Source organism: Squalius cephalus (genome assembly GCF_949319135.1).
Source record: "Squalius cephalus genome assembly, chromosome: 6".
Classification (NCBI taxonomy): Eukaryota; Metazoa; Chordata; class Actinopteri; order Cypriniformes; family Leuciscidae; genus Squalius; species Squalius cephalus.
This window is the reverse complement of record NC_137127.1, coordinates 47,924,492-47,951,778: the sequence shown is the minus strand read 5'-3', so window position 1 is coordinate 47,951,778 and position 27,287 is coordinate 47,924,492. Positions and strand designations below refer to the sequence as shown.

The 27,287-nt window shown below is 41.9% G+C and overlaps 1 protein-coding gene across 1 annotated transcript; it reads right to left on the bottom strand.

Annotated features, from left to right (window-relative positions):
• Nucleotides 1–1,047: 1,047 nt before the first annotated feature.
• On the bottom strand, nt 1,048–26,230 carry chrnb4 (cholinergic receptor, nicotinic, beta 4 (neuronal)). The gene is made up of 7 exons (XM_079874670.1): nt 25,928–26,230; nt 11,027–11,172; nt 7,840–7,884; nt 7,549–7,658; nt 5,998–6,736; nt 4,218–4,505; nt 1,048–1,538 (listed from the first exon to the last, which is right to left on the bottom strand). Exons 1-7 carry the CDS (start codon nt 26,028–26,030, stop codon nt 1,377–1,379), a joined length of 1,593 nt encoding a protein of 530 aa, XP_079730796.1. The 5' UTR covers nt 26,031–26,230; the 3' UTR covers nt 1,048–1,376.
• Nucleotides 26,231–27,287: the final 1,057 nt, after the last annotated feature.

Here is a 27,287-nt window from a genome sequence, read left to right as displayed (position 1 = left end):
GAGATCTGCTATGGCCAACAGGTGGCGCTACACACACTGATGTTGCAACACTGCTCACTTCATGAGTCCATTTCAGGTCAGCTCTCAAATACAGAAGATGAGGAATAAAACTGATAAAGCTTGTGTGCAGAACATCCGCTGACATCGGGAATTAAATGATGGTGAGTAGGTCTTCCTTCCTTTCCAACTAAAGCATACACACATATATAAGATTTAAGTTTCATTTAAATATGACCTTCCCATAATGGACATGGACAATCTTGTTTTTCTATAAAGAACACTTGTATCAGATGCAACTCTTTCTGTAAGTTTTATCGTTTCCACAGACTTCTCTTCAGTTTATAATGGATTGCACAAGTTACATTCCACAAATAAATCTGACAGAACACATGAATCTCATCAATAACAGCATGCTTTATGGACACAACAAGATTCAAACAGTGCACATCCTTCATCTCATAATAAATAAAGAATAACTCGGTCCATAAGACAAAATGTGTGGTATTAAATGAAAAGTCTGTAGATGCACAAAAAGTGGAAAGAAAACAGTCTCACCTCTGAAAACAAAAAGAGATCCCAGAAAGAGATACATTGTAGTTTATATGTAAACCTGCCCCCAAAAATCATTCTCAGCACCTGTGTGTGTGTGTGTGTGTGTGTGTGTGTGTGTGTGTGTGTGTGTGTGTGTGTGTGTGTGTGTGTGTGGTTATTTAATACACACCACTTGTCTCATAAACCCAGTGAATACATGGTGGCATTGATGAGATTCAGGTGTTTAATTAATTTCAAGCCTAAAGGAGCCCTGATAGAACAGGAGGAGTTACAAGGTGCAACACTGTAAAATGATTTTTCGAAATTATAAATTAAAGACTATTAAGACTATTGGAAAATACAATTTCAGTCTGCTTTAAAAAAAAGCCAATTTAATTCAATGTCTTACTTGCTGTTTCTTTGTAATTATTTGTGAAATTAACTAGCAATTTCTAAGTAAAAGTAAATCACCAAAACACCCATTTTTTTCAGTGTAAACACATTTAGGATCATTAAAAGTGTGTAATTTTTTCACATCAAAATAATCTTATCCCATCTTATATGCAGAGACTGAATGGGCCATCTGTAGGTTTATTTCCTTGAAAAGTGAAAAAAAAAGTGACCAACAATGGCTCAACCAATAGCGTGAGTCGGTGGGTGGGGTTAACTGCTTTATCTGACCAATGGCAGACAAGGGGAGTGAAACCTGTATGAAAACAATCATCATTTCTGCAATTCCATTTAGTGCCACTAGTGCATCTGATTACAATAGTGGAAATCAGTTCACTCTCAGACACTCAATCAGAATAAAGTCTCAGAGTTGTGTCACAGAGAGTGTGAGTCCCTCATATGCCATCCCGTTTGGGGTTCTCCTGGATGGGAACGCCCTGGTTCTGGAAGAGCGGCTGGAGGAACAGACCCAGAGTTCCCACCACACACACGATCACGAAGATCCACAGAAACAAGCGGTCCACCACCATGGCCACATACTTCCAGTCCTCGATGACCTAGACAGAGAAAACCTCATTAATGCAGTTAATGGCCACTAATGAGGGCCGAGGAAACAGAACAAGGGAGAATGAGAATACGAGTGTCAACAAGTGCTGAGCAACTGCTATTGAACAAGCATCTCTCTCTCTCTCTCTCTCTCTCTCTCTCTCTCTCTCTCTCTCTCTCTCTCTCTCTCTCTCCTCCAGGATTGATTTAAGGACACGATCGATGTGCTTTGGCTAAAGCATGAATGTAACCTCTGTTTGCTAATTGTGTTTCCACTGAAAAAATGGGACAAAAGCACAGTGTAGAGGTGGCAGTTAACCCGCACCTCTGACATCCGCTAATTTTGTGAACAAATTGGCCTGCTTTTACTGAATTACTGGGATATTTATGTGCGGATGTCTATTGTGGGAAGAAAAAGCAGGAAAAGGGTTCGTCTGTGCAGGTGGGAGAGGCTGAACCGGGACCTCCGAGGGTTGAACCAGGGGAACAGAGAACAATTGTGAGGCTGATCCTCTCTGAGCGCGATGATTTTCCCCTGGAACAATCTCAGGATTAGTCTTTAAAATTAATTTTTTGAACAGGTCCGTTCTATTGACGGTCATCCTCTCCATTCTGCTTGTCCGCTTTCCTATCCATATTTTGCTATTTTCAAAGACACTCAGACCAAACAAAATACAACCCATTTATTAGTGCCAAAAAGCCGTCGGGAAATGCTTTCCCAGGCGGCTCATTGTTGTCCCATGGCTGGACATTAAGGACAAGCAACGACACTAAATCATCTCATGACCCGATGATTTTGGCCGGGCATTCACGAGAGCGTGCGCAGGTGGTGCGCGGCTTGGCGTGAGTGTCAGCTGGTAAATCCACCGGGCTCCCCAAAAGCGCCTTTGCGCTCTCTTCCTCTAATGCAGGACCCCTTTGAAAGACTTGGGATGGACCTCATCGGGCCATTAGAATGATCGGCACGTGGGCATCGCTTTGCATTAGTGATAGTGGACTATGCAACATGATACCCCGAGGCAGTGGCGCTACGCAGAAGAGTGCCAAGAGTGTTCGTTTAATCTCCCGAGTATAGACCCCGAAAGAGATCCTCACTGATCAGGGCACGGCGTTTATGTCACGTACATTACGCAAACTTTACGAATTATTGGGAATTAGATCAATTCTCGCCAGCGTCTATCACCCACAAACTGGCGGCCTGGTGGAACGATTTAATCGCACATTAAAAATTGAAGTCCTTGTATTGCTCCCAACTTCGAGTTCTAAATTACTTGCGAAGTGGCAAGGACCCTCAGCGAATTGGAGATCTCAATTATGAGGTAGTTCGTTTGGATAGGAGTGGAGCATGTCAAATTTATCACCTCAACCTCCTTAAAAAATGGAGAGAGGCGAAGTCAGTGATGCTGGCGACGACAGTTAGTGGAGAATGTCGGGCCAGAAGTGAGCGCCAAGGTTCAATCTCTCGCTCTGGCCCCTGGAGGAGATCATATTCGCCGTCCCGGATCACTGATGTGGCCAGGTTGCAGGCAGAGTTTGCTGACATGTTCTCGCCGCTACCTGGTCGAACGAATCTCATTCAGCACCATACTGAGGCCGAGTCAGGCGTGGTGGTGCGCAGTCAGCCGTAACGCTTACCTGAACACAAGAAAAAGGTGGTTCAGACTGAATTAGAGGCGATGCTCGATATGGGGGTAATAGAAGAATCCAAAAGTGATTGGGCGAGCCCGATAGTTTTAGTGCCAATAACGGACGGCTCTGTCCAATTCTGCGTGGATTACCGCAAAGTAAATGCTGTGTCGCAATTCAACACATATCCAATGCTGAATTGCTTGATCAGTTAGGCACCGCTCGGTTTATTTGACACTGGATTTTTAACGAAAGGGTACTAGCAGATCCCCTTATAGCCTGTATCAAAGTATCCAAAGGGGCATGTGGCGAGGGGGGTGTGGTTTAGAGAGGTCTGTGACAAGAGAGAGAGCCAGGAGACAAGCGGTGCGTAAGTGGGTCAAGTGTAAATGACAAACACCTGTGTCTTGTTTCAGTAATTGGCATGGAGAGACATGGAGAGATAAAGCCAACAGGAAACGAGACCAAGAGAGAGAGAGATGAACTGAGGACTTGTGCCAAGCTGTGTGTGAATGCTCTGGAGAGCAGTATCATTTATTGTGTTGGACTGAGTATTTTGATGCGCTGTAACGCGTGACTTTTGTTTTGATTGTGGAAAAAGAGAATAAAACACGAGTCTCAGTTAAGCCGACCCTGTCCTCTTCCTTCCTTATTATTTAAACTCGTTACAACGCAATTCTGACTTTATATCTCGCAATTGCGACTTTATATCACGCAATTCTGACTTTATAACACAATTGCGACTTTATATCACGCAATTCTGTAAACTCACCATTGTGAGAAAAAAGTTGCAATAACCTTTTTTATTTTTCATTCTGTGACGGAAACAAGCTTCCATAGTTTTTCAACATTGATAATAATCATCATATTAGAATGATTTCTGAAGGATCATGTGACACTGAAGACTGGACTGTATATTTACTATTTACTATAAATTCTATATAATTTTCTATATATTCACATAGAAAACAGCTGTTTTACATTTGATCAAATAAATGCAGCCTTGGTGAGCAGAAGAGAGTTTCTTTAAACAATAATGTATCTGGGAAGAGAAAGTCACTCACGCTTTGATCATCATCATTTCCCATCATGTGATCGGCCACGTAGCGAACGCCATCAACAGCCTCCTGAACCTCAGATCCCCAGTCTGCAGCCAGCCTGTTCCCTCTCAGGTCCTGTGAGCCACAGGCCCGCGGGTCTCCTCTCCGAGAGCCGGAGCTGTAGTGCGTTTGAGGGCCCTTGTTGTAAAAGTGTCCTGGTGAAGAGAGAGTCGAAGCCAGCAGCGCAGACGCAGACGAGGACATGCCGGATTTACCAGGAGCTGCGCATCCGAGACCCAACAGAGACCTGCCCTGGAGGAAAAATAGCATACTTTATTGTATTTGAAATAATTCCCTTTTTCAATAGTACATTGGGTCGCAAATGGGTGTGCTGTTTGATACCAATCTTTCATTTGAAAGTCACGTGTCTAGTATCTATAAAACCGCATTCTTCCATCTTGAAAATATATCTAAATGATGTCATATGCTCTCATTGACAAATGCGGAACAGTTAGTTCATGCGTTCATGATCTCAAGGCTAGATTATTGTAATGCTCTACTGGGTGGTTGCCCTGCACGCTTAATAATCAAACTACAGCTAGTCCAAAATGCAGCAGCTGGAGTTCTTACCAGAACCAGTAAGTACAGACCCTTTCCAAAAAATTAGAATATCATGGAAAAGTTTATTTATTTCCATGATTCCATTCAAAACGTTAAACTTCCATAAATTATAGATTCAGGGCCCACAACTTAAACGATTTCAAGTATTTAGTTGTTTATTTGTACATAATTTGGGTTTCCAGCTCATAAAACCCACGAAAACAGGATTTCAAAAAATTAGAATATTACATGAAATCACACAGTAATTACACAGTGATACCATGGTCACTGAACCAGGTTTTGGTTCTTTTGCCAGTGTGGGCAGGTGCAAATCCTGCTAACTTTAGTTTACAGCAGCTCTAGAATAAAGTTATTGTCCAGCTAAAGTTAGTTTTGATTGCATGTACTTTTTACTCAAATATAATACACTTATGGTATATTGCTTGTATGTTTCGAAGACACTCGTAATGAGTTTGTGATGTACTTGTAACTCAAATAAAGTACACTTTAATATCACTAATCAAGTATGTAATTAGTCCCTACACAGGCATATACTTAAAGTACACTAAATACACTAAAAGTTATTTACTACAATTTAATTACAACCAAAATATACTTAGTACAAAATTAGTTGTTCCAAAATAGCACACTTCAAGTTAACTAATCATTAACACTAGGGTTTGAAATTAACTTTTTCACTCACCGGCCAATTTGGCTTCTAAATTCTTAAGTTACCGGCCATTCAGAACCTCTACTAGCCAATAAATAAAAAATATAAAGAAATAAATTAAGCAGATTAACTACGTCACAGCTTATATATATATATACCCAGAATCCCACCCTTAGCATGATGACTCACGAGTATTTGTGCTAAATATGCGCAGATTTGACTTACCGAACTTCCCCAGCAAAGTGAGTAAATATAATAAGTTACATGCCAAATTGGCTAGTGATTTGACAGCGCCACTGTTGATTTTTACCCACAATTGGCGGGTGTTAATTTCAAACCCTGATTAACACACTTGAAGTATACTAAATTAGTCTGGCTGCAAGTATAGAGGTGGAGCTGGGGAGGGAGGAGGGTAATTAGTTCCTGAGAAACGCGATAGCTGCTGATAATTCTGTTTATATATGAATACAGTGATAGGCATCATATCTTGAAGTATACAGAATTAGTCTGCCTGCAAGTATAATTAGTTTTTACCAGGGTGTGGTCAGGCAGACGCCGGTTCCCACGAGTCGGGTTCCCTCGGGGTCTCTGCATGAACAGCAGCGCCGGGAGCCGGACCAGGAACACCAGCTTGACCCACGCCGGCATGCTGTGTGTGCTCGGGGAACGATGGTGCACGTTCAACACACACACACTCGTGATTATGGAGAACGTGACCAGCACCATGGTGAACATCAGGTACTTCCCAATCAAAGGAACGTCTAGTGAAGTGGGCGGCACAATCTTGGAGATCAGCAGGAGGAATACGGTGAGCGCCAGCAGAACTGAGATGCACAGCGTCATCTTTTCTCCACAGTCCGAGGGAAGGTAAAACACCAGGATGGCCAGTGATGTGATGAGCACGCACGGGATGATCAGGTTAATCGTGTAGAACAGAGGCTTGCGCTTGATGATGAAGTCGTAGGTCAGGTCCACGTAAGTCGGGTCCAGATCGCTGACCGTCCTCCGGCCCGGCAGAGCCAGAATATCCCACTCTCCACTGGGAGTGAAGTCGTCCATACTGGCCACCGCGGTCTTCAGGACCAGGTCGATCTCGGTGTGATCGTACGTCCAGGACCGGAACTTCAGAGTGCAGTTCTGCTGGTCGAAGGGAAAGTGCTTGACCTCGATCTTACAGGCGCTCTTGTATATGGCGGGGGGGAGCCATGCGATGCTGCCGTTAAACAGGACGATTGCGTTGGTGAAGACCGTCACCTCGTACGTGCCGTCGGCACTGGGGAACACACACAATACATTTACTGAATTTTACTTACAATTATTATTACATATATTAAAATTAGTGCTGCGCAACGATTAATCGCGATGAATTGCATCCAAAATAAAAGTTTGTGTTTACAAAATATATGTGTGTGCTGTGTATAATAATTTTGTACACATATGCATGTATATATTTAAAAAAAAACATTATTTATATATAAAATAACAATTTATTATTACATATATTAAAATACATATACTCTTGCGGTCAAGCGTTTGGAATAATCAAGAAGTAAGTCTCTTCTGCATTTATTTGATCAACAAATTTGGGGGGGGGGGGGGATGCGACATCTAGTGGCAAAAAATTACATATTGTGCCTTTAATACATGACAGTGAACATCATAATGTTCATTTGATAATGAATCATGTTTAATGTTCTAGAGCATTATATACACTCTTAGGGAAAACGTTCTATATAGAACTCTTGACTTAATTTTAAAGAAAAACAATGTTCTCTATGTTAATATATAGTATAGTGTAATTTATTCCTGTGATCAAAGCTGAATGTTCAGCATCATTACTTCAGTCTTCAGTGTCACATGATCCTTCAGAAATTACTCTAATATGATGATTTGAGGATCAAGAAACATTTATGATTATTATCAATCAGATTTGTATGGAAACAATCATACACTACCATTCAAAAGTTTGGGGATTTCATTAATAAGAGTAATAATAATACTTTTATTCAGCAAGGACGCAGTAAACGGATGTAAAGTGACAGTAAGGATCTTTCTCTAATCGATAACCTTCAGGTGTTCACTCACTTGTTGTACAGAACGATGTCCGGGAGCCAGATGTGTCTCGACGGGATCCGGAGCTTGTCGATTCCCTCGTACTCAGCCGGGTCCCACGAAAGACGGTAATCATTCCAGTTCTGCACATTACATTGATAATAAGTCTTATTACTTCATATATGAGCTTTCCCTGGCTCAGACTAGCCATAATTACACAGTGTGTTATGAGTGTGCGGAGCGGACGTGAGTGAACAGAGGACGGATCCGGGACCGGCTGAAGGACACTGAGCTCACGAGACCTGAGGAATGATCGACACTGACCTGAGTGAGCCAGACGTTCGTCGTCATGATCTGCTCTCTTTCATTCTGAAAGAAAATAAATCAGAAAGAGGACTTTTGAAATAATTGTATAAGAATGAAGATGCAGTGATTTTGAAGTAACACAGAAATGTCTTTAGACATAATCATTATTTGATCAAAATCATTATCGTACATTTAAACCTGGATTGCAACTAATGGGTTGTGAAAACTAATTTAGATTATAGATGAAAAACACTAAGGACTCATTCAGATATTTTACTTACTTCTCCGTGAGATTTTAATTATTTTAGGCAACATTTCTCATTTTTGTTCAGGATTATTATAGTTAACTAAAACTGTTACTTGAAATAAAATAAATATAAAAACTTAATTTATCATAATTTATTAAGACATTTTAATTTAGTTTAACCTGATGTACTAAAATAACTAAAATGAAAACTGAAAAACAAATTGTTAAAAACTATTTTTTTGTATTTTAGAGAATATTAAAATAAAAATGTATTAAAAATATTAATAAAAACTACAATAGTATCACAATTCTAAAAAGAAAAACAGTGGTAAACTTAGTAAATACTAAAATAACTAAAACTAATACTAAAACTAATAAATAGCAATTAATAAAAACTATACAGACACGTTTAATAACAAAACTAATAAACACAACAACATTTCTAAAAATAACTAAAATTAAAGTGAAAACAGGCAATATTCAAAACAAAAACTATGATAGCACATCATTGATGCTAAAATAAGTCTACTGTAAACACAATTAGATATTTTATCAGGACATATTCAATATTACTGGTGTGGTCAGAGAAATGTTCTTTATTTGTCAGACCTCGAATGTTTCGAAAGTGAATGAAAGTATTAGTTATCAGTGTCTGTATGAGACAGTTGACTCTGAAACACACTGTAACACACTGTAACACACTGAAACACTCTGAAACACACTGAAACACTCTGAAACACACTGTAACACACTTTAACACACTGAAACACACTGAAACACTCTGTAACACACTGACACACACTGAAACACACTGTAACACACTGAAACACACTGAAACACACTGAAACACTCTGTAACACACTGAAACAGACACTCTGTAACATACTGTAACACACTGAAACACACTGAAACAGACACTCTGTAACACTCTGTAACACACTGAAACACACTGTAACACCATAACACACCGTAACACACCGTAACACACTGAAACACACTGTAACACTGAAACACACTGTAACACACTGTAACACACTGTAACACACTGTAACACACCATAACACACCATAACACACTGTAACACTGAAACACACTGTAACACACTGTAACACAACACTGTAACACAACACCGTAACACACCGTAACACACGTAACACACTGTAACACACTGAAACACACTGTAACACACTGTAACACACTGTAACACACTGTAACACTGAAACACACTGTAACACACTGTAACACTGAAACACACTGAAACACACGTAACACACTGTAACACAGTGTGTTACAGTTTTTTACAATCACTTTGCTACTATTTTCAGAACCTTGATGTCATTTTTCAAAACTCTAGACACAAAACTCAAAACGGTTATTTCTTGTAACACAGGCTATCTAATGTTCAAAACATTGCATTGTGCATTCACATCTTTAAAGAAATCTTGCACTTGCACAATCATTGGTTCAAAAAACAAATTTACTGTGAAATACCATTGAAACATAACTATAGATCACCCACACACAAGCAACCGATAGTTTCACTGTGTCATTGTTCGTACAATCATTAAATATTGTAGAACAAAATAGTTGATACAGGTTTCATTATGGCACTACATGTACAGTAAATACATCTCTGTAAAAGCACTGCAGTAGTAGAGAGAATACTACAGACACAGTGGAATCATTGAACAAAGTTTGTAATATATTGATGCAAAACACTACAGTACAATCACAACATAGGTTTATTTGAATCAAAGCAAAAATAATTAACTATGAAATAGAAAAGAAAAGACAGCAAAACATCAAATGCAGTGTTCCTCAGCTTGCTTGCTTGTACTGTAAGAAACAGAACAGGAGTGATTATCTATACAGTGCAGTGCTAGTGTCAATACTGTAAATAGTCTGAAGAGGTGGTACAGTATTTGGGACCATAGACACAGTGTCTGATGAAGCATTATGATCAAATATTAAGCTACATCCATGGATAGTGTAGTCTAAATGGTTCATGCTCCACGCTAATTGGTGACAATGAATCTCGTTATCTTGAAACTTTCATGATTTAAACATGGAAGATTGTTTGTCTGTTTCCATACAACTATGCATTCAGAGTAATGCAATAGTTACTTATCATTTTGAGCAGTTGTATCAATTGATAGTTAGATCATTGTAAGGAAATGAATAGACACTCATTTGAAATGTAATGTGTGAATTGCCTTTTGAAATAGTAGTACTTTGATGTTAAGTTGTGTCATATTGAACAGGTGATTTTTGTTGAATGAACAAATGATCTAAGTTTTATGTGTATTGTATCCAAGCAATTGAGAAAATTGTTAGAGTTTTGAAAAATGTGCATTTTGATCATTGGTTGTGAGTTTTGTGTCTAGAGTTGTGAAAAATTACATCAAGGTTCTGAAAATAGTAACAAAGTGATTGTAAAAACTGTAACACACTGAAACACACGTAACACACTGTAACACACTGAAACACACGTAACACACTGTAACACACTGAAACACACGTAACACACTGTAACACACTGAAACACACTGTAACACACTGTAACACTGAAACACACTGAAACACACTGTAACACACTGTAACACACTGAAACACACTGTAACACACTGTAACACTGAAACACACTGAAACACACTGTAACACACGTAACACACTGTAACACACTGAAACACACGTAACACACTGTAACACACTGAAACACACTGTAACACACTGTAACACTGAAACACACTGAAACACACTGTAACACACTGTAACACACTGAAACACACTGTAACACACTGTAACACTGTAACACACTGAAACACACGTAACACACTGTAACACACTGAAACACACTGTAACACACTGTAACACTGAAACACACTGAAACACACTGTAACACACTGAAACACACAGATCTCCCCGTGTTGTAGAGTGAGTGAGGGAGTGTTAGTTCACCACACTGATGAGCTGCGCCAGAGAAACCTGCAGGACCACCGTCACTCTCTCGCTGCGGTTCAGCGCCGGCCGGATCAGCTTGTTATAGCGCTCTTTACCCAGCAGCCAGTTCATCAGACGCTCCTCTGAGTCTGCACACGCTCCACCTGCACACACACACACACACACACACACACACACACACACACACACACACACACACACACACACACCCTCTTATTGTTACTTGCACTTTTTTATTGTTACATATTCTTATTCTCCTCTTATTGTTACATGAGGTGCTGTAGTCGCGGGACAAAACACAGCTCTTCTGTTCCGATTACAACTTCAAATAGATTCTCCCCTCTCAGTGAAACACCCACTGTGAATCCTGTTGAATGTGCCCTAGTTATTGGCGATTCTATTACACAGAACATGAAAATAGAGACACCAGCCACCATAGTCACATGTTTGCCAGGAGCCAGAGCGCCTGACTAAGTGCTGGCTAATGCTAATCGTAAATTCTCTAAGATTATTATTCACGTCGGCACTAATGATGTTCGGCTCCGCCAGTCGGAGATCACCAAAATGAACGTTAAAGAGGTGTGTGAACTCACAAGTACGATGTCAGGCACTGTAATTTGCTCTGGTGATGAGATACTTAGTAGATTGTCCTCACTCAATGGCTGGTTGTCTAAGTGGTGTCCGCAAAATAATATAGAATTCATAGACAATTGGACAAGTTTTTGGGGCAGACCTGACCTGTTGAAAAGAGATGGTATTCATCCCTTCTGGGATGGTGCTGCTCTTCTCTCTAGTAATTTGCCTCATAGTCTTAGAGCTCAAACATGACAGTCTGGGGCTCAGGTCAGGAAGCAGACAGACTGGCTAAACCGACCGTCTGCTAGCAGTCTCACGTCACCAAAGTCAGATAAATCCCATCACATAGAGACTCTTTCACCTAGATATCATCATATAGAGACTGTGTCTGTTCCTCGAATTAGGAAATACAAAAAACTTCCAAACCCATCTAAGGGTAAAAATTTAATTGATGTTCAACAAATAAAAAAACTGATATAATTCAGATGAGCAAATGATAAAGCTTGGGTTGCTGAATATTAGATCCCTTACTTCAAAAGCACTCATTGTTAATGATTTGATTACAGACTATAATCTAGATGTGCTGTGTTTGACAGAAACCTGGCTAAAACCAAACGATTACATTACTTTAAATGAGTCCACCCCGCAAGATTACTGTTATAAACATGAACCTCGTCTGAAAGGCAAAGGGGGAGGTGTTGCTGTAATTTATAGAAATATATTTAGAATTACTAAGAAGTCTAGTTTCAAATATAATTCTTTTGAAGTGTTGGTGCTTAATGTAACAATATATTGTTACGAACTGCTCAGAGACACAAAGTAGGAGATCCAAATGCAGCTTTATTGGCTGGGGCAATCCAGAGGCGTAATCCAAAGTACAGGCTAGGGTCATACACAGGCAGGTAGTCAAAACAAAGAAACAAACAAAACAGGCAGGGACCAGAGGCAAGAGAGTAATCCAGGGACCAGAGGCAAGAGAGTAATCCAGGGAACAGGGCAAGATATCAAAAACCAAGAAACAAGAAAACCAGGGAAACGCTCAGAAATGCAGTGTAACACTTAACAAGACTTCGCGGTGAGTGAATGAATGAACAAGGTATAAATAGACTGAGACTAACAGGGTGATGGGACACAGGTGAATGCAATCAGTGATAATGAGGTACAGGTGAATGTGATGAGTGTTCAGAGATAATGAGTCCGGTCAGTGAGTATGGGAATTGTAGTCTGAGAGTGAACGTGAGTGTCTGATGTGGAGTGCCCTCTGGTGGCTCTCAAGGGCACTCCAGCTGGTGACCGTTACATAGCCCCCCCTTTAAGGAGCGGATTCCAGACGCTCCTAAATTGTCCAGGAGGGTGGTGGAGCGGAGGCGGACCCGGGGGCGGGATGGAGGGCCAGGCCCGTGCAGCGGAAGAGGACCTGAAGACTCCGGCAGGGCGGCAGGCCAGGGCGGAGCAGGCTGTGCAGGCGACCAGGGCGGATCAGGCTGTGCAGGCGACCAGGGCGGATCAGGCTGTGCAGGCGACCAGGGCGGATCAGGCTGTGCAGGCGACCAGGGCGGAGCAGGCTGTGCAGGCGACCAGGGCGGAGCAGGCTGTGCAGGCGACCAGGGCGGAGCAGGCTGTGCAGGCGACCAGGGCGGAGCAGGCTGTGCAGGCGACCAGGGAGGAGACGACCCTTCAGACGGCCAGGGAGGAGACGACCCTTCAGGCGGCCAGGGCGGAGACGACCCTTCAGGCGGCCAAGGAGGAGACGACCCTTCAGGCGGCCAGGGCGGAGACGACCCTTCAGGCGGCCAGGGCGGAGATGACCCTTCAGGCGGCCAGGGAGGAGACGACCCTTCAGGCGGCCGGGTCGGAGACGACCCTTCAGGCGGATCCAACGGTTCAGGAACATGAACGGGCTCTAGAACAGGAACAGACACCGGCTCAGGGACAGGAACAGACACCGGCTCAGGGACAGGAACAGACACCGGCTCAGGGACAGGAACAGACACCGGCTCAGGGACAGGAACAGACACCGGCTCAGGGACAGGAACAGACACCGGCTCAGGGACAGGAACAGACACCGGCTCAGGGACAGGAACAGACACCGGCTCAGGGACAGGAACAGACACCGGCTCAGGGACAGGAACAGACACCGGCTCAGGAACAGACACCGGCTCAGCGGCGGCCATCTTTTCCGAAGACACTGGCTCGGTGGAGACCATCTTGTCCCGAGACACTGGCTCGGCGGTGGCCATCTTGTCCGAAGACACAGGCGTGGTTTCAGCCATTTTGTCCGAAGACACAGGCGTGGAGTCGGCCATCTTGTCCGAAGACACAGACGTGGAGTCGGCCATCTTGTCCGAAGACACAGGCGTGGAGTCGGCCATCTTGTCCGAAGACACAGGCGTGGAGTCGGCCATCTTGTCCGAAGACACAGGCGTGGAGTCGGCCATCTTGTCCGAAGACACAGGCGTGGAGTCGGCCATCTTGTCCGAAGACACAGGCGTGGAGTCGGCCATCTTGTCCGAAGACACAGGCGTGGAGTCGGCCATCTTGTCCGAAGACACAGGCGTGGAGTCGGCCATCTTGTCCGAAGACACAGGCGTGGAGTCGGCCATCTTGTCCGAAGACACCGGCGTGGAGTCGGCCATCTTGTCCGAAGACACCGGCGTGGAGTCGGCCATCTTGTCCGAAGACACCGGCGTGGAGTCGACCATCTTGTCCGAAGACACAGGCGTAGAGTCGGCCATCTTGTCCGAAGACACAGGCGAGGATTCGGCCATCTTGTCCGAAGACACAGGCGTAGAAAGAGGAAGAGGAACAGATTCAGGCTCAGTATCCGGATCAGATTCAGTCTCGGCGGGACGAGACTCTTGACGGGCGGACGTGACGTGAAGCTCAGTCTCTGGATCGGCTGACGTGACGTGAAGCTCAGTCTCTGGATCGGCAGAAGTGACGTGAAGCTCAGTCTCTGGATCGGCAGAAGTGACGTGAAGCTCAGTCTCTGGATCAGGATCAGCGCGCTCTGAGCTTGACGGGACCAGCGTGAGCGAGGGCTTTGAGCTGGATAGGACCAGCGGCGAAGAGGACTTTGAGCTGGACAGGACCAGCGATGAAGAGGGCTCTGTGCTGGACGGAACCAGCGGTGAAGAGGGCTCTGTGCTGGACGGAACCAGCGGTGAAGAGGGCTCTGAGCTGGACGGGACCAGCGGTGAAGAGGGCTCTGAGCTGGACGGGACCAGCGGTGAAGAGGGCTCTGAGCTGGACGGGACCAGCGGTGAAGAGGGCTCTAGCTTGGCGGGCATGTCGCTTGCTGTCTCAGGGGCGGCGGGCATGACGCATACTGCCTTGGCTTCGGCAGATCTGGTGTGAAGTGCGGGCTCGGCTGGACTGGCGTGAAGCTCTGTCTCGGCAGACGTGACGTGAAGCTCTGGCTCGGCAGACGTGACGTGAAGCTCTGGCTCGGCAGACGTGACGTGAAGCTCTGGCTCGGCAGACGTGACGTGAAGCTCTGGCTCGGCAGACGTGACGTGAAGCTCTGGCTCAGGAGATACTGTGGGTTCACGGAGCTCTTCCTCTACCCCGCCCACAGTAAACGATGAGCCACTCAACAAAAGGGCCAGGTTGATATACTGCTCTAAAGTCCCATGAGGATCATGCCAGGGCATGAATGAACTGAGCGGTTCAGATAGTCCTCCACGAAAAAATATCTTTAGGCACTCTGTGGTCATTGAGGTAAGATGTGCCAGTTCAATAAACTCCTCGACATACCTCTCAATCGAACGATTCCCCTGACGGAGACGCAGGATTTGTGCACCTGTGTCCATGGTTGGCATGGCTGCTGGATCTTTGTGTGGCGAAGTCTTCTGTTACGAACTGCTCAGAGACACAAAGTAGGAGATCCAAATGCAGCTTTATTGGCTGGGGCAATCCAGAGGCGTAATCCAAAGTACAGGCTAGGGTCATACACAGGCAGGTAGTCAAAACAAAGAAACAAACAAAACAGGCAGGGACCAGAGGCAAGAGAGTAATCCAGGGACCAGAGGCAAGAGAGTAATCCAGGGAACAGGGCAAGATATCAAAAACCAAGAAACAAGAAAACCAGGGAAACGCTCAGAAATGCAGTGTAACACTTAACAAGACTTCGCGGTGAGTGAATGAATGAACAAGGTATAAATAGACTGAGACTAACAGGGTGATGGGACACAGGTGAATGCAATCAGTGATAATGAGGTACAGGTGAATGTGATGAGTGTTCAGAGATAATGAGTCCGGTCAGTGAGTATGGGAATTGTAGTCTGAGAGTGAACGTGAGTGTCTGATGTGGAGTGCCCTCTGGTGGCTCTCAAGGGCACTCCAGCTGGTGACCGTTACATATATAGTGTAAGTGATAAATCACGTTTGAGATTTGTGCTGGCTACTGTATACAGACCACCAGGGCACCATACAGACTTTATCAAAGAATTTGCTAATTTTCTATCAGAGTTAGTACTGGCTGCAGATAAAGTCCTAATTGTTGGTGATTTTAATATACACATAGATAATGAAAAAGATGCATTGGGATTGGCATTTAAAGACATTCTTAACTCTATTGGAGTTAGACAACACGTATCAGGACCTACTCATCGTCGTAATCATACTCTAGATCTAATATTATCACATGGAATAGATGTTGATGCCGTTGAAATTCTGCAGCAGAGCGATGACATCTCAGACCATTGTCTAGTCTTCGTGTAAACTTCATTTAGCCAAGGCTGCAAAGCCGACTCCGTGTTACAAATATGTTAGACCTATCACTTCTGCCACTAAATTAATAGCTTTATTAATAATCTTCCTAATCAGTTTCATCATCTCAGCATCCCAGATAGCTTAGAAGAACTCGATATTGCGACAGAAACTTTTAACTCTCTCTTTTCCAGCACTTTAGACACAGTTGCTCCGTTGCACTTAAAGAAGATTAAAGAAAATAGTCCAACGCCGTGGTACAACGAGCACACTCAGGCCCTTAAGAGAGCAGCCAGAGAGATGGAGCGCAACTGGAAGAAAACACAACTAGAGGTATTTCGCATTTCATGGAAAGAGAGCTCGATTGCTTACAGAGAGGCCTTAAAAGCTGCTAGATCTGCTTATTTTTCAAACCTATTAGAAGAAAATAAACATAATCCTACGTATTTATTTGAAACAGTGGCTAAACTAACGAAAAATAAAGCTTCAAGCCCAGAAGTTTCCAAGCAACACAGCAGTAATGACTTTATGAACTTCTTCACTTATAAGATTGATAATATCAGGGAGAAAATTATAACTATGCAACCGTCTACTACAGTATCGCATCAGGCAGTGAATTGTAGTCTCCCTGAGGAGAAATTTGATTCATTCTTTGCTATAGGAGAGGAAGAATTTGCTAAACTCGTTAAATCGTCTAAATCGACAACATGTATGTTAGACCCTATACCGACTAAGCTACTGAAAGAGATGCTTCCAGAGGTCACAGATCCTCTTCTTAATATCATTAATTCATCGTTGTCTCTAGGATACGTACCAAAAACTTTTAAGCTGGCTATGATTAAACCGCTTGTTAAAAAAACGCAACTTGATCCTACAGAATTAGTCAATTACAGGCCGATCTCAAATCTACCATTTCTGTCAAAGATACTAGAAAAGGTGGTATCCTCACAACTGTGTTCCTTTCACTCCCAGAAATGATATCTGTGAGGATTTTCAGTCCGGATTTAGACCGTACCATAGTACTGAGACAGCTCTCGTTAGAGTCACAAATGATTTGCTCTCATCATCCGATCGTGGTTGTATCTCGCTATTAGTGTTACTCGATCTTAGTGATGCATTTGATACTATTGACCACAACATTCTTTTAAATAGACTCGAAAATTATGTTGGCATTAGTGGAATTGCACTAGCATGGTTTAAATCATACTTATCTGACCGTTATCAGTTTGTAGCAGTTTGTAAATGAAGAGATGTCTCAACGATCACAAGTTCAGTATGGCGTACCACAAGGCTCAGTACTAGGACCGTTGATGTTCACTCTGTACATGCTACCATTAGGAGATATCATTAGGAAACATGGAATTAGTTTTCACTGTTATGCTGATGATACTCAGCTCTATATTTCTTCACGCCCTGACGAAACTTACCAATTCACAAAATTAACGGAATGCATAGCTGATATAAAATAATTGGATGACTAGTAATTTCCTATTACTTAATTCTGAAAAAACAGAGATTCTAATTATTGGACAAAAAACTTCCTCACGTAATAACCTAGAATACTGTCTAACACTTGATGGCTGCTCTGTCAAGTCTTCGTTGTCGGTTAGGAATCTGCATAGATCAGGTCAGCCGGAACCGGGAACACTTCCCATAAATCCTGATGTACTCGTTACATCATAAGAAGAATGGCGTCTATGCTAATATTAGTCTCTCTGTTATTCCAAGGTTTACCGCAGTCCGCCGGATCCAGGCCGTATCCAGATCTGATGAAGGACCTGCGCCTGGACACGATGACAACGCAGTCCTGAAGTCCAACCAGTCTCTCCCTGTTTACTGAAGTCAGCCGGACCCCGGCCGTATCCAGATCAGGTGGTGGACCTGCACCTGGGCCCATCCATGACGCATCCCTGAAGTGCCAGCCTCATCAGCCCTGTGAAGGCCTCATCGACACAACCAATCTGACCTCTGACCTGTAACGCTGCCTGGATCATAATCATACACTGTTCGCTCGTTGGCCAGAGGAGAACTGAGCGACTGAGCCTGGGTTCTCCCTAGGTTTATTTCTCCATTCTGACACTGATGGAGTTTTGGTTCCTTGCCACTGTTGCCTTGGCTTTTGGCTTGCTTAGTTGGGGACATTTAATATTCAACAATATTATTGATCTGCCTTATTATGGGTGGACCATGATGCAATTTTATTCTAGAAACAAACTTTGTTGTATTATTTTCATGGTATCAATGTGAAGCTGCTTTGATGCAATCTGTATTGTAAAAAGCGCTATATAAATAAAGGTGACTTGACTTGACTTGACACACACACAGTTCATCAGACACTCCTCTTGAGTCTGCACATGCTCCACCTGCACACACACACACACACACACACACGCGCACACACACACAGGCTTGAGAAGGTGTTTTTAACAGCCGATAGTTTATTACCCGCCGACAACAGAACTTTTTCAACATCTCTCAGCCAATTACTTTCAATCTTCTAAATGTATATATGAGCTCATGAAAGAAGAGCTTTAGGTTTTGAATAACTGTGTGTAAATTATATATCCACAAATATAATATTATGGCAAAGGTGCAACGTAAGACAAATGTTTGCGTTTGAGATGTTTGTGATATTCTGAATGCAGTGCTTCATTTTGCAAGAGATGTGAGGCAATTTACATTCTGTGTGTGCAATTCTTGGATTTGTGTGTAAAGTTTTGATAAATAGAGGCAAAGTTTTGAAAATGTGAGTAAACTGTAACAGCCGATAGTTTATTACTCGAGTCAGCAGAACTGAATCAGCTGGCAAACTTCACACACACATATGAAGAACATAAAACAATCAACAAGTCGACCGTCATCATCATCATCATCATCATCACACATCAAATAACAAGAAGATTCTCAAAGCAAACTGTAGTTCTGCCCAGATGTGTGTTCTGTGGGATCATGATGCTCTCTCTCTCAGCAATGCAAAGAAACCACTTCTGCTTATTTTTATCACAAAAACATCCAGTTTTTTAAATGTTTTGAAAATGTTTTTTCTGGTTATGTGAACATGAGAGAACATATTAACAAAACATTCCACTTTATCATTCTTCAAACATTATGGAACGTTACTTTTGAAAACAAGTAGAAACATTTAAAAAACGTTAGACAAACATCCAACTAAAATTATTTAGAAAAAAATGTTGCATGAATGATGTATAAATGTTTTTGTGCAAATGTTTAGAGAACATTATTAAAAACTATATAATTCTGAATCAATGTTCTATAAACATTACTGGAAGAACGTTTGTTCATAACTTTGAAAGAACCTTGACAGAACGTTCCTGTTAGTTGGGATAATGGACATGAATAAATATATATATATATAAAATAAATTATTAGTAATAATACTAATACTAATATATATATATATATTGACTGCAATCTGAATAAAGCAAAAAAAGCCCTAAAATAACTGAAAATAATGAATCTTGTTTTATGCATGCAGTGTATCACTGTAACAATTAATTAGTGGTTGAAAACTCATGTGCAAACAGATTCTTTGTAAATATGCACTGATATAAATAATGCTGATGCAGTGTTCTCTTTGGCACGTCTGATTGGCACTGCAGGCTCAGGAACACTCAAATGAGCTTTTATTGGCTTCTAATAAAATTAATATTTATTACAGATCCCTGAAGTTTCTGATGCGCTTTACACTTGTGGATCACACGGCTCTAGAGAGTGTGTGTAACTCGCTCGGTTAATGCGGTATAAAACACACGTGTATTGCTGAGTCTTGAAGCTTTAATCATGATGAATTAATATTAATGAGCAGTGATCTGCATTAATTAGAAACACCCAGAGCTACACTGTAAGCAGTCTCGTTGTAATGTGATCGATGAAACACAGCAGGAGAAATGAACCGCAGGCCCAAAGGAACAAACAGGAATAAACGTTGACGCTGGTTTAAAGTGATAGAACCAGCAAAACCAGATGCAGAAACACTGGATCCTTCATAGTCCCTAATTATTCATTATAATATATGTTATAAAATATTTCAGAGTGAAACGCTTCAGGGATAAGAACAAATGTGGGCGGGGCTTGATTGTGTCTGTGAGGAATTGATTGGCTGGTTGGATGGTTGTGGTTTGCTATTGGCTGATCTCATGTGAGTGACAGGTTGCCCCGCCCTCGTCATCAGAGAAGAGAAGAGATGTCGCTGTTATTCTGATTCAAGATTATTAACACAATAATCATGTGCACCGATAAATCATTTACAATAAACACTGCAAAAAAAAAACACATAAATTGCACATTTTGATCACATGGTGACTTTAAAGTGCTGTAACCCAAGCCACTATAATGGTCACATATTTTGTGTGTTTTACTTTTCACAACTACCAAGCAGAGTTATTATACGACTAAAACTACAAGCATTCAAAATGCCAGATCCTCAACTCTTTTTACCATGTTTATCTTAAACAATATTTAGAGATAAAAGTCATATAAACTCCGGCAACACTGTCATTCCGAAAGAGTGATGAGCTGTGTGTGTGTTTGAACATCAGTGTGTGATCACACTTCTCACGCCGCTCAGTAACACACACACTGTGAAAATTGAAACATGGGTCTTGTAATTTTCATAAAAAACATTAAGGTGATAATTAAAAATATTGTGTATATTTTATTAAAGGGGTCATATAATGCCATTTTTGTACAAGTTAATATGATTCTTTAGGGTCTAAATTAAAAGTTTGTAATATACTTTAATTAAAAATTCTCATTAGTATTGTAAGAAAACACTAATTTTACCTGGTCAAAAACAGCTGTTTTCAGCACGCCGTTTCAGTGCATGTGTCTTTAAATGATAATGAGCTTTGCTCGCCCCGCCCCTCTGTTCTGTGGGCGTTTTGCCACAACAACACACGTGGAGTGTTGCCTTGACAACAGTTGAGGGTATATTATGGAGAATGGCAGCGGGAGTCTCTGAGGACACATCTGTGCAACCGTATCAATTTGAACCGGAGTCGGACCCGGAACAAGATGACGGCCCCAAAGAAGTTCGAGAATTAAAGTAAGCTTAGTGTAGTGTTACCACGTTAACTTTAACACCTGCGTACACCGTTTGTAATAACACAATAACCATAACGCGTTGTTCATTATAAACGTGGGATTATGAATTATATTGAGAACGTCGTACATAGAAAACATGCCGTAATGTACCCTGAGTGTAAACCTTATCCGCATTCATCGTGAAGCGTGCTAGCCATTTGCAAAGATTAATATAAAGATTAATATAAAGGTTAATAAAACGTTACACTCACTTGTTCTTCTGGAGGTGCAGCAGGAACATGAATAGTTGGTACCGATCCTTTTTTCAGGAGCAGCTTCTTAGCAAAACCAGCTTTATACTGACCCTCGTGTGTAAAGCAGTCTGGTGTGTGAAATGATTCACGCAAACATGAAAGCATTGACGTTGATCGTCGGGAATATTCCCTTCGGAAACAAACTCAGCCACTGCGTCTTCAGCGGTTCGGATTCAGGAGCATCAACATGATGCTGTGTTCCTCATTACACCCAAGAACAGAACACCACAATCGCTTAGACGTAGTGATGTATGTCTCGAGACCTGTCACGGCCTTGACGGTCTTTGGTCTTGGTCTTGTCTAGGTCTCGTCGTTTAATGAGATGTAGCATAATATATGTTATCAGTGCTGAGAATTTTCGTGTGAATCGTTTCGCCTGTTTGAACAATGTATATCTTAATGGTCCAATGGTAGAACTTTCGCCAACCATGTCAGAGGTTCTGGGTTCTAATCCGCACTCGTATAGTTTTTTTTTTTTTTTTTCTCGTATAGTTTTTTTTTCTCATCAAAACCGATTATGTTCATCAATGGTTGTATATCAAGCAGGGACACGAGTGTGTGCATTATGTTTTGTGATTTCACCAGAACGAATAGAGAGTATCCGCAACGGATTGAAGCGCGCGTCCGAGTGAAGACAGTGCGGCGTGTGCGCGAGCCACACGAGAGAACACAGTATCCGCACCACTGATCGCAGCGGCAACGAGCACTTTGATCACTTGATTTAAAAAACACATATCAGTGACATGATGGGTTTTAACTTCATTCAGGAGATTCTGGGTAACTGCACAACTGACAGATGACGGTGTGTGTGTGTGTGTGTGTGTGTGTGTGTGTGTGTGTGTGTGTGTGTGTTGTTTGATTACAGTATTGTATTTAAGATGGTGTTAGACTAAATAAATGGTCTTTTAAATATCATCTGCATATCTCTGTTGTGTTGACTAAACATTAGGCCTAATCCAAGTTTATAATTGTGTATCTTTAATTTGATGTTACGATTTCATCTACACATTAAGCATAATTTCAATTGGTTACATATTTCTCATTCTTTAGACAGTTGTTGGAGGAGCAAGATGGTGTTGGAGGAGTTTGATGTTTTGTCAGATGAACCAGTCAGTACCAGTCATGTCAGTCCTCAACAGCACACAAAAGTTAAGGGAGTCTCAATCCTCTAAGGCGGCGTTCACATATCGCGCCTAAAAACGCGTAGAAAACGCTAGGCGCGCCGCGTTCTCCTTTTCCCAAAGCGCTAGGGCGGTTGCGCTCCGGAGGCGTCTGTCGTTGCTAAGCAACCATCAGCTGCGCTCTGGCTTGTTCTTGTGACGTGACCTACGGTGCGCTTGCGGCATTCTGAAAAGTTGAGATGTTTTTATCTCGATGCGGCGCGGACGCGCTTGGAAAAAACGAGCGCGTCGCACCGCAACCGCGTCGCTCCCATTATGAGCGCGCATACCGCGCGCCTACATTTGAAATAACGAACTTGAGCGCGATATGTGAACAGGCCCTAATAGTGCAGTAACAGCCATCATGCAATTGCTACACAGTTGATCTCACCCAGTCTGCAAAAACATGAACAGTGAGCTCACAGTCACACACATGACAAGGTCTGTCTCTGTATAGTTCTGCCTGTGTAGTTGAAGTAATACCGTCTAATATGTATTGAATGTAAACTGCGGCTGAACCCTAGTATGATGCTGTTCTTGAATTCATAGTTATTGCTTAGCTTCAACACTAATCTGTTTTTTTCTCCCTCCGGTCTCGACTTGGTCTTGGTAGTGTCTTGGTCTCGATACCCTCTGGTCTTGGTAGTGTCTTGGTCTCGGTTTAGGCGGTCTTGACTACAAGTCTACTTAGACGCCATTCTGCTCATAGACAGTGCTCAAGCGTATCAACAATGGTGGACTATGATGACAGCTCGCTCAGGGCGGGTCTGTGTTGAAACGCTGCTGTCAATCAACAATCGTGGGAGGGGCATCCGACCGTGTGACGTCACTAGGTTGAACGGCTTGATTTGAGACGGGGAAAACATATAAGGAGATTAAAAAAAAAAAACACTGGATGGATTTTTATCATTTTATGATGGTTGTGTACAGGCACTGCCAACACACACTTGAGCTTGGGTTCTCCCAAGGTTTTTTTTTCTCCATTAGGTCACTTGATGGAGTTTTTCGGTTCCTTGCCACTGTTGCCTTTGGCTTGCTCAGTTGGGGATATTTTGGGGATATTTAATTTTATTTTATCAATCAATAAATTCCACTAGAAACAAACCTTGTTGTATTATTTTAATTTAATACTGTGAAGCTGCTTTGATACAATCTGTATTGTGAAAAGCGCTATACAAATATACTTGACTTGACTTGACTTGACACACTTCAGTACATCAACTTGTAAAAGTGCATGTACCATTATATGACCCCTTTAAGAGAATGTTGGTTCAGTGTTGTATAGAAAATATTGAGAACATTTCACTAATAAAACCAAGAGATACATTTGCCTAATTTTTTCAAGAAAACTGGTTTGCAGTTTTGAGGCTTGAACTGAGGAACCGATTAAGCTGATAAAATTAAGGAAAAAAGGCTACCTATTTATTTTAAGAAAATTACTTCAATTATGTGGTTTTAATTAGAGACACCGTTATTAGTTCCCAGCATGCTTTGCATATGGCTGGAAATGGAGAGTAAATATTGATATTAAGTGTTATTTTATGTGTCTTTGAGTCAAGGGAAACATCTGTTAATGTTTAATGTTCAGTAGTTTGGAAGAGTTTCTGCTATGTTGAAGTTTTTTTAAGTTTATGTTGGAGCTTATGGTCAGATTGTGAATAACTGCATGTATTAATACACTGAATCATGTTGCTAGTGCAGGAACCTGTGTTAGCAGTCTATTAAATGTACAATATAACTCAGTCAAATATAAACAGGTCATTTCCATTCACTCTAAATCACATACTTTTGAGAATCAACTTATAATATAAAAAGCTAATTTTACTACAAATATTAAATTCATTGTGTTACCATCATTGTGTGTAAGTAGCCTAAACAGCACATAACAGTTTCACCGTGCAGTCGCCCTGAGCCTTGGCTTCACTGTTCCTCTCGCGTGAGCTTTACCCAGAACCCAACAGCAGAGGTACACCGGCCCAAGCCCAGCCACGCCGGTTCTGCTGACGAACATGAAGGACGGCACTGGACGAAGATCCTCCAACACTCAATGCTTCAGTGCTAATACACCGTTCACTGCAGGCCGTGATGAGGCCAGAGAACGCGATGTCAGATGTGTGAGAGTGTGTTATGAGAGAAGAGACTGAACACACACAGATGAGCAGCGAACAGACAGACGGCCTCACTCTCATCCCTCTAACAGACTGACATCTTAAAGTCACGGTGAAATCACACTTTTATGGAATATTGCAGTGTTTATTGTAAATGATTTATCGGTGCACATGATTATTGTGTTAATAATCTTGAATCAGAATAACAGCAGCATCTCTTCTCTTCTCTGATGACGAGGGCGGGCAACCTGTCACTCACATGAGATCAGCCAATAGCAAACCACAACCATCCAACCAGCCAATCAATTCCTCACAGACACAATCAAGCCCCGCCCACATTTGCTCTTGTTCCTGAAGGGGCTGATATTCATTTAATAATCAGGGCCATGCAACTGGTGCAAAATCTTACATCATTTAAAATGTTTTAAAAACTTTGTGTCTATCATTGGGTTTTATATTTATACTTATAAAGTAGCTACTTTTACCTTTCGAAAGTGTCTTGTAGGCGACTACGCTATAGCTGAATGTGCGATAAAATACACATCATGATTATCATGAATATTAGTTGTAACTCAACTGGATGACAGCAGGGCTGGTCATGTGACCTCAATATGGGAGCGACCGTGCAGGATAAAAACAGACTTTTCTAAAACTCTTCATCTCTGAGTCTTCATCTCATGTGAGTACACATCATTTTAATGACAAACCTAAAAAAATACAAATAAAACAAAGAAATAAAAAAAAAAACAGTGGATCTTTAATATAGTTCAGCTGTATAAGATGCCTTGCTCAAACGCATCCAGTCAAACAAACAAGCAAACAGAAATGGTGTTTTAAGCAGAACGCGCATCATTTGAATGATCTCGGCGTCCCAGTAAATCAACAATCACGTCGTCACACAATTCTACAAACAGCAATAACTCAGGAAAAGACATTTCTAAAGCTAAAGCAAGCGCGTTCAACAGTAACTGAAGGTAAAGCACTTACTTCTGATGAGCGTGAACACGCACAGGAGAACGGGCAGCGCGCGCGTCATGCTGGAGCGCGTGTTTTCCAGACGCGTCGCGGCTCTTCCGTCGCGTTCAAACATCGCGATCAGGGGCAGAAGTTCACAACACAGAGCAAACACACTGATGAAGATGATGAAGATGACGATCCACGGAACCGGCAGCGCGTGCGTATCGCGCGAGGCATCCAGGGACTCTCTCCTGCATCAGCCTCACAAACTCACACACACACACACACACACACACACACACACACACACACACACTCTCTCTGCGCGTCTCCGCCGCTCAGGACACCGGGGCTAGTTGTTGTCACAGTTTTTAGCTTCATTTTTTAAAGTCAGTTTTGCGTTTAAGGTCATGCTTTAAAAGTGTCGGCTGCAAAAAGACATATTTTCTAGCGTTATTAAAGACTTTTCAACACCGTTTATGGGACATTTCTGATTAGGTCTATAAAAGCTTAATTTAATTTAGAACAAAAGAGAAACAGAAGCCACTTCTTATTTCTTTTTAAAAGGGCAGTTTATCCAAAAATCAGTCGTTGGCTTCATTTATTCACGCTAGTGTCGATCCAGTCTTTCTTCTGTCAGAAGAAACACCAATACAGAAAATACAAACTTTTCATCTTTACAGTTTGAACAATTTCAGTGACTTCATACAAAGTAATATTTTCTTCAAAGAAAAGAGTGACATTCTTTCACATGATTTATTTACATTTTTAGAACATAACAATTCTTTAAGGTAAATGAAAATGAGCATTTTGCTTCAATAGTCTGTAGTAATTTACGGCATTACAGTAATGAGGAAAAAAAGGTAGAAACTAAAAGTACATACTGTAATTCAAACAAAGAACTGAGGGGCTAATCCTGCTCTCTCTAGCATCAGGCCACAGGCTTTCATCAACATCAGTTCCCATCAAAACCCGTCTTCCTTGTTCCATTTCCAAAATTAGTCTTTCTGAGCTCTAACTATATATATCTATATCTATACATATATATATATATATATATATATATGTGTGTGTGTGTGTGTGTGTGTTCACTAACAAGTCTAAAACAAGACCCCTGCTTAGCCTTTCAGCTGAAATTGCAGTCAGCAGTGTTTGAAAGGCACAAGGCTGACATCTATTCTGTTTTGAATGTGTGGTTCACAGTTTTGACAGCAGTGTGTTAGCATTTGAACAAAGTGCTGTAAATCCACAGTGTTGTGCAGGTTGTGGTTAAAGTCATGGGATAAGTGTGTAGAGTTTTGAAAACTGTGTTCAAGCAATGAAAAGCGAACTAGAGTTTGGTCCACATGAACTGCTGCTGTGCAGACTGGAGTTAGAGTTTTGCACATGT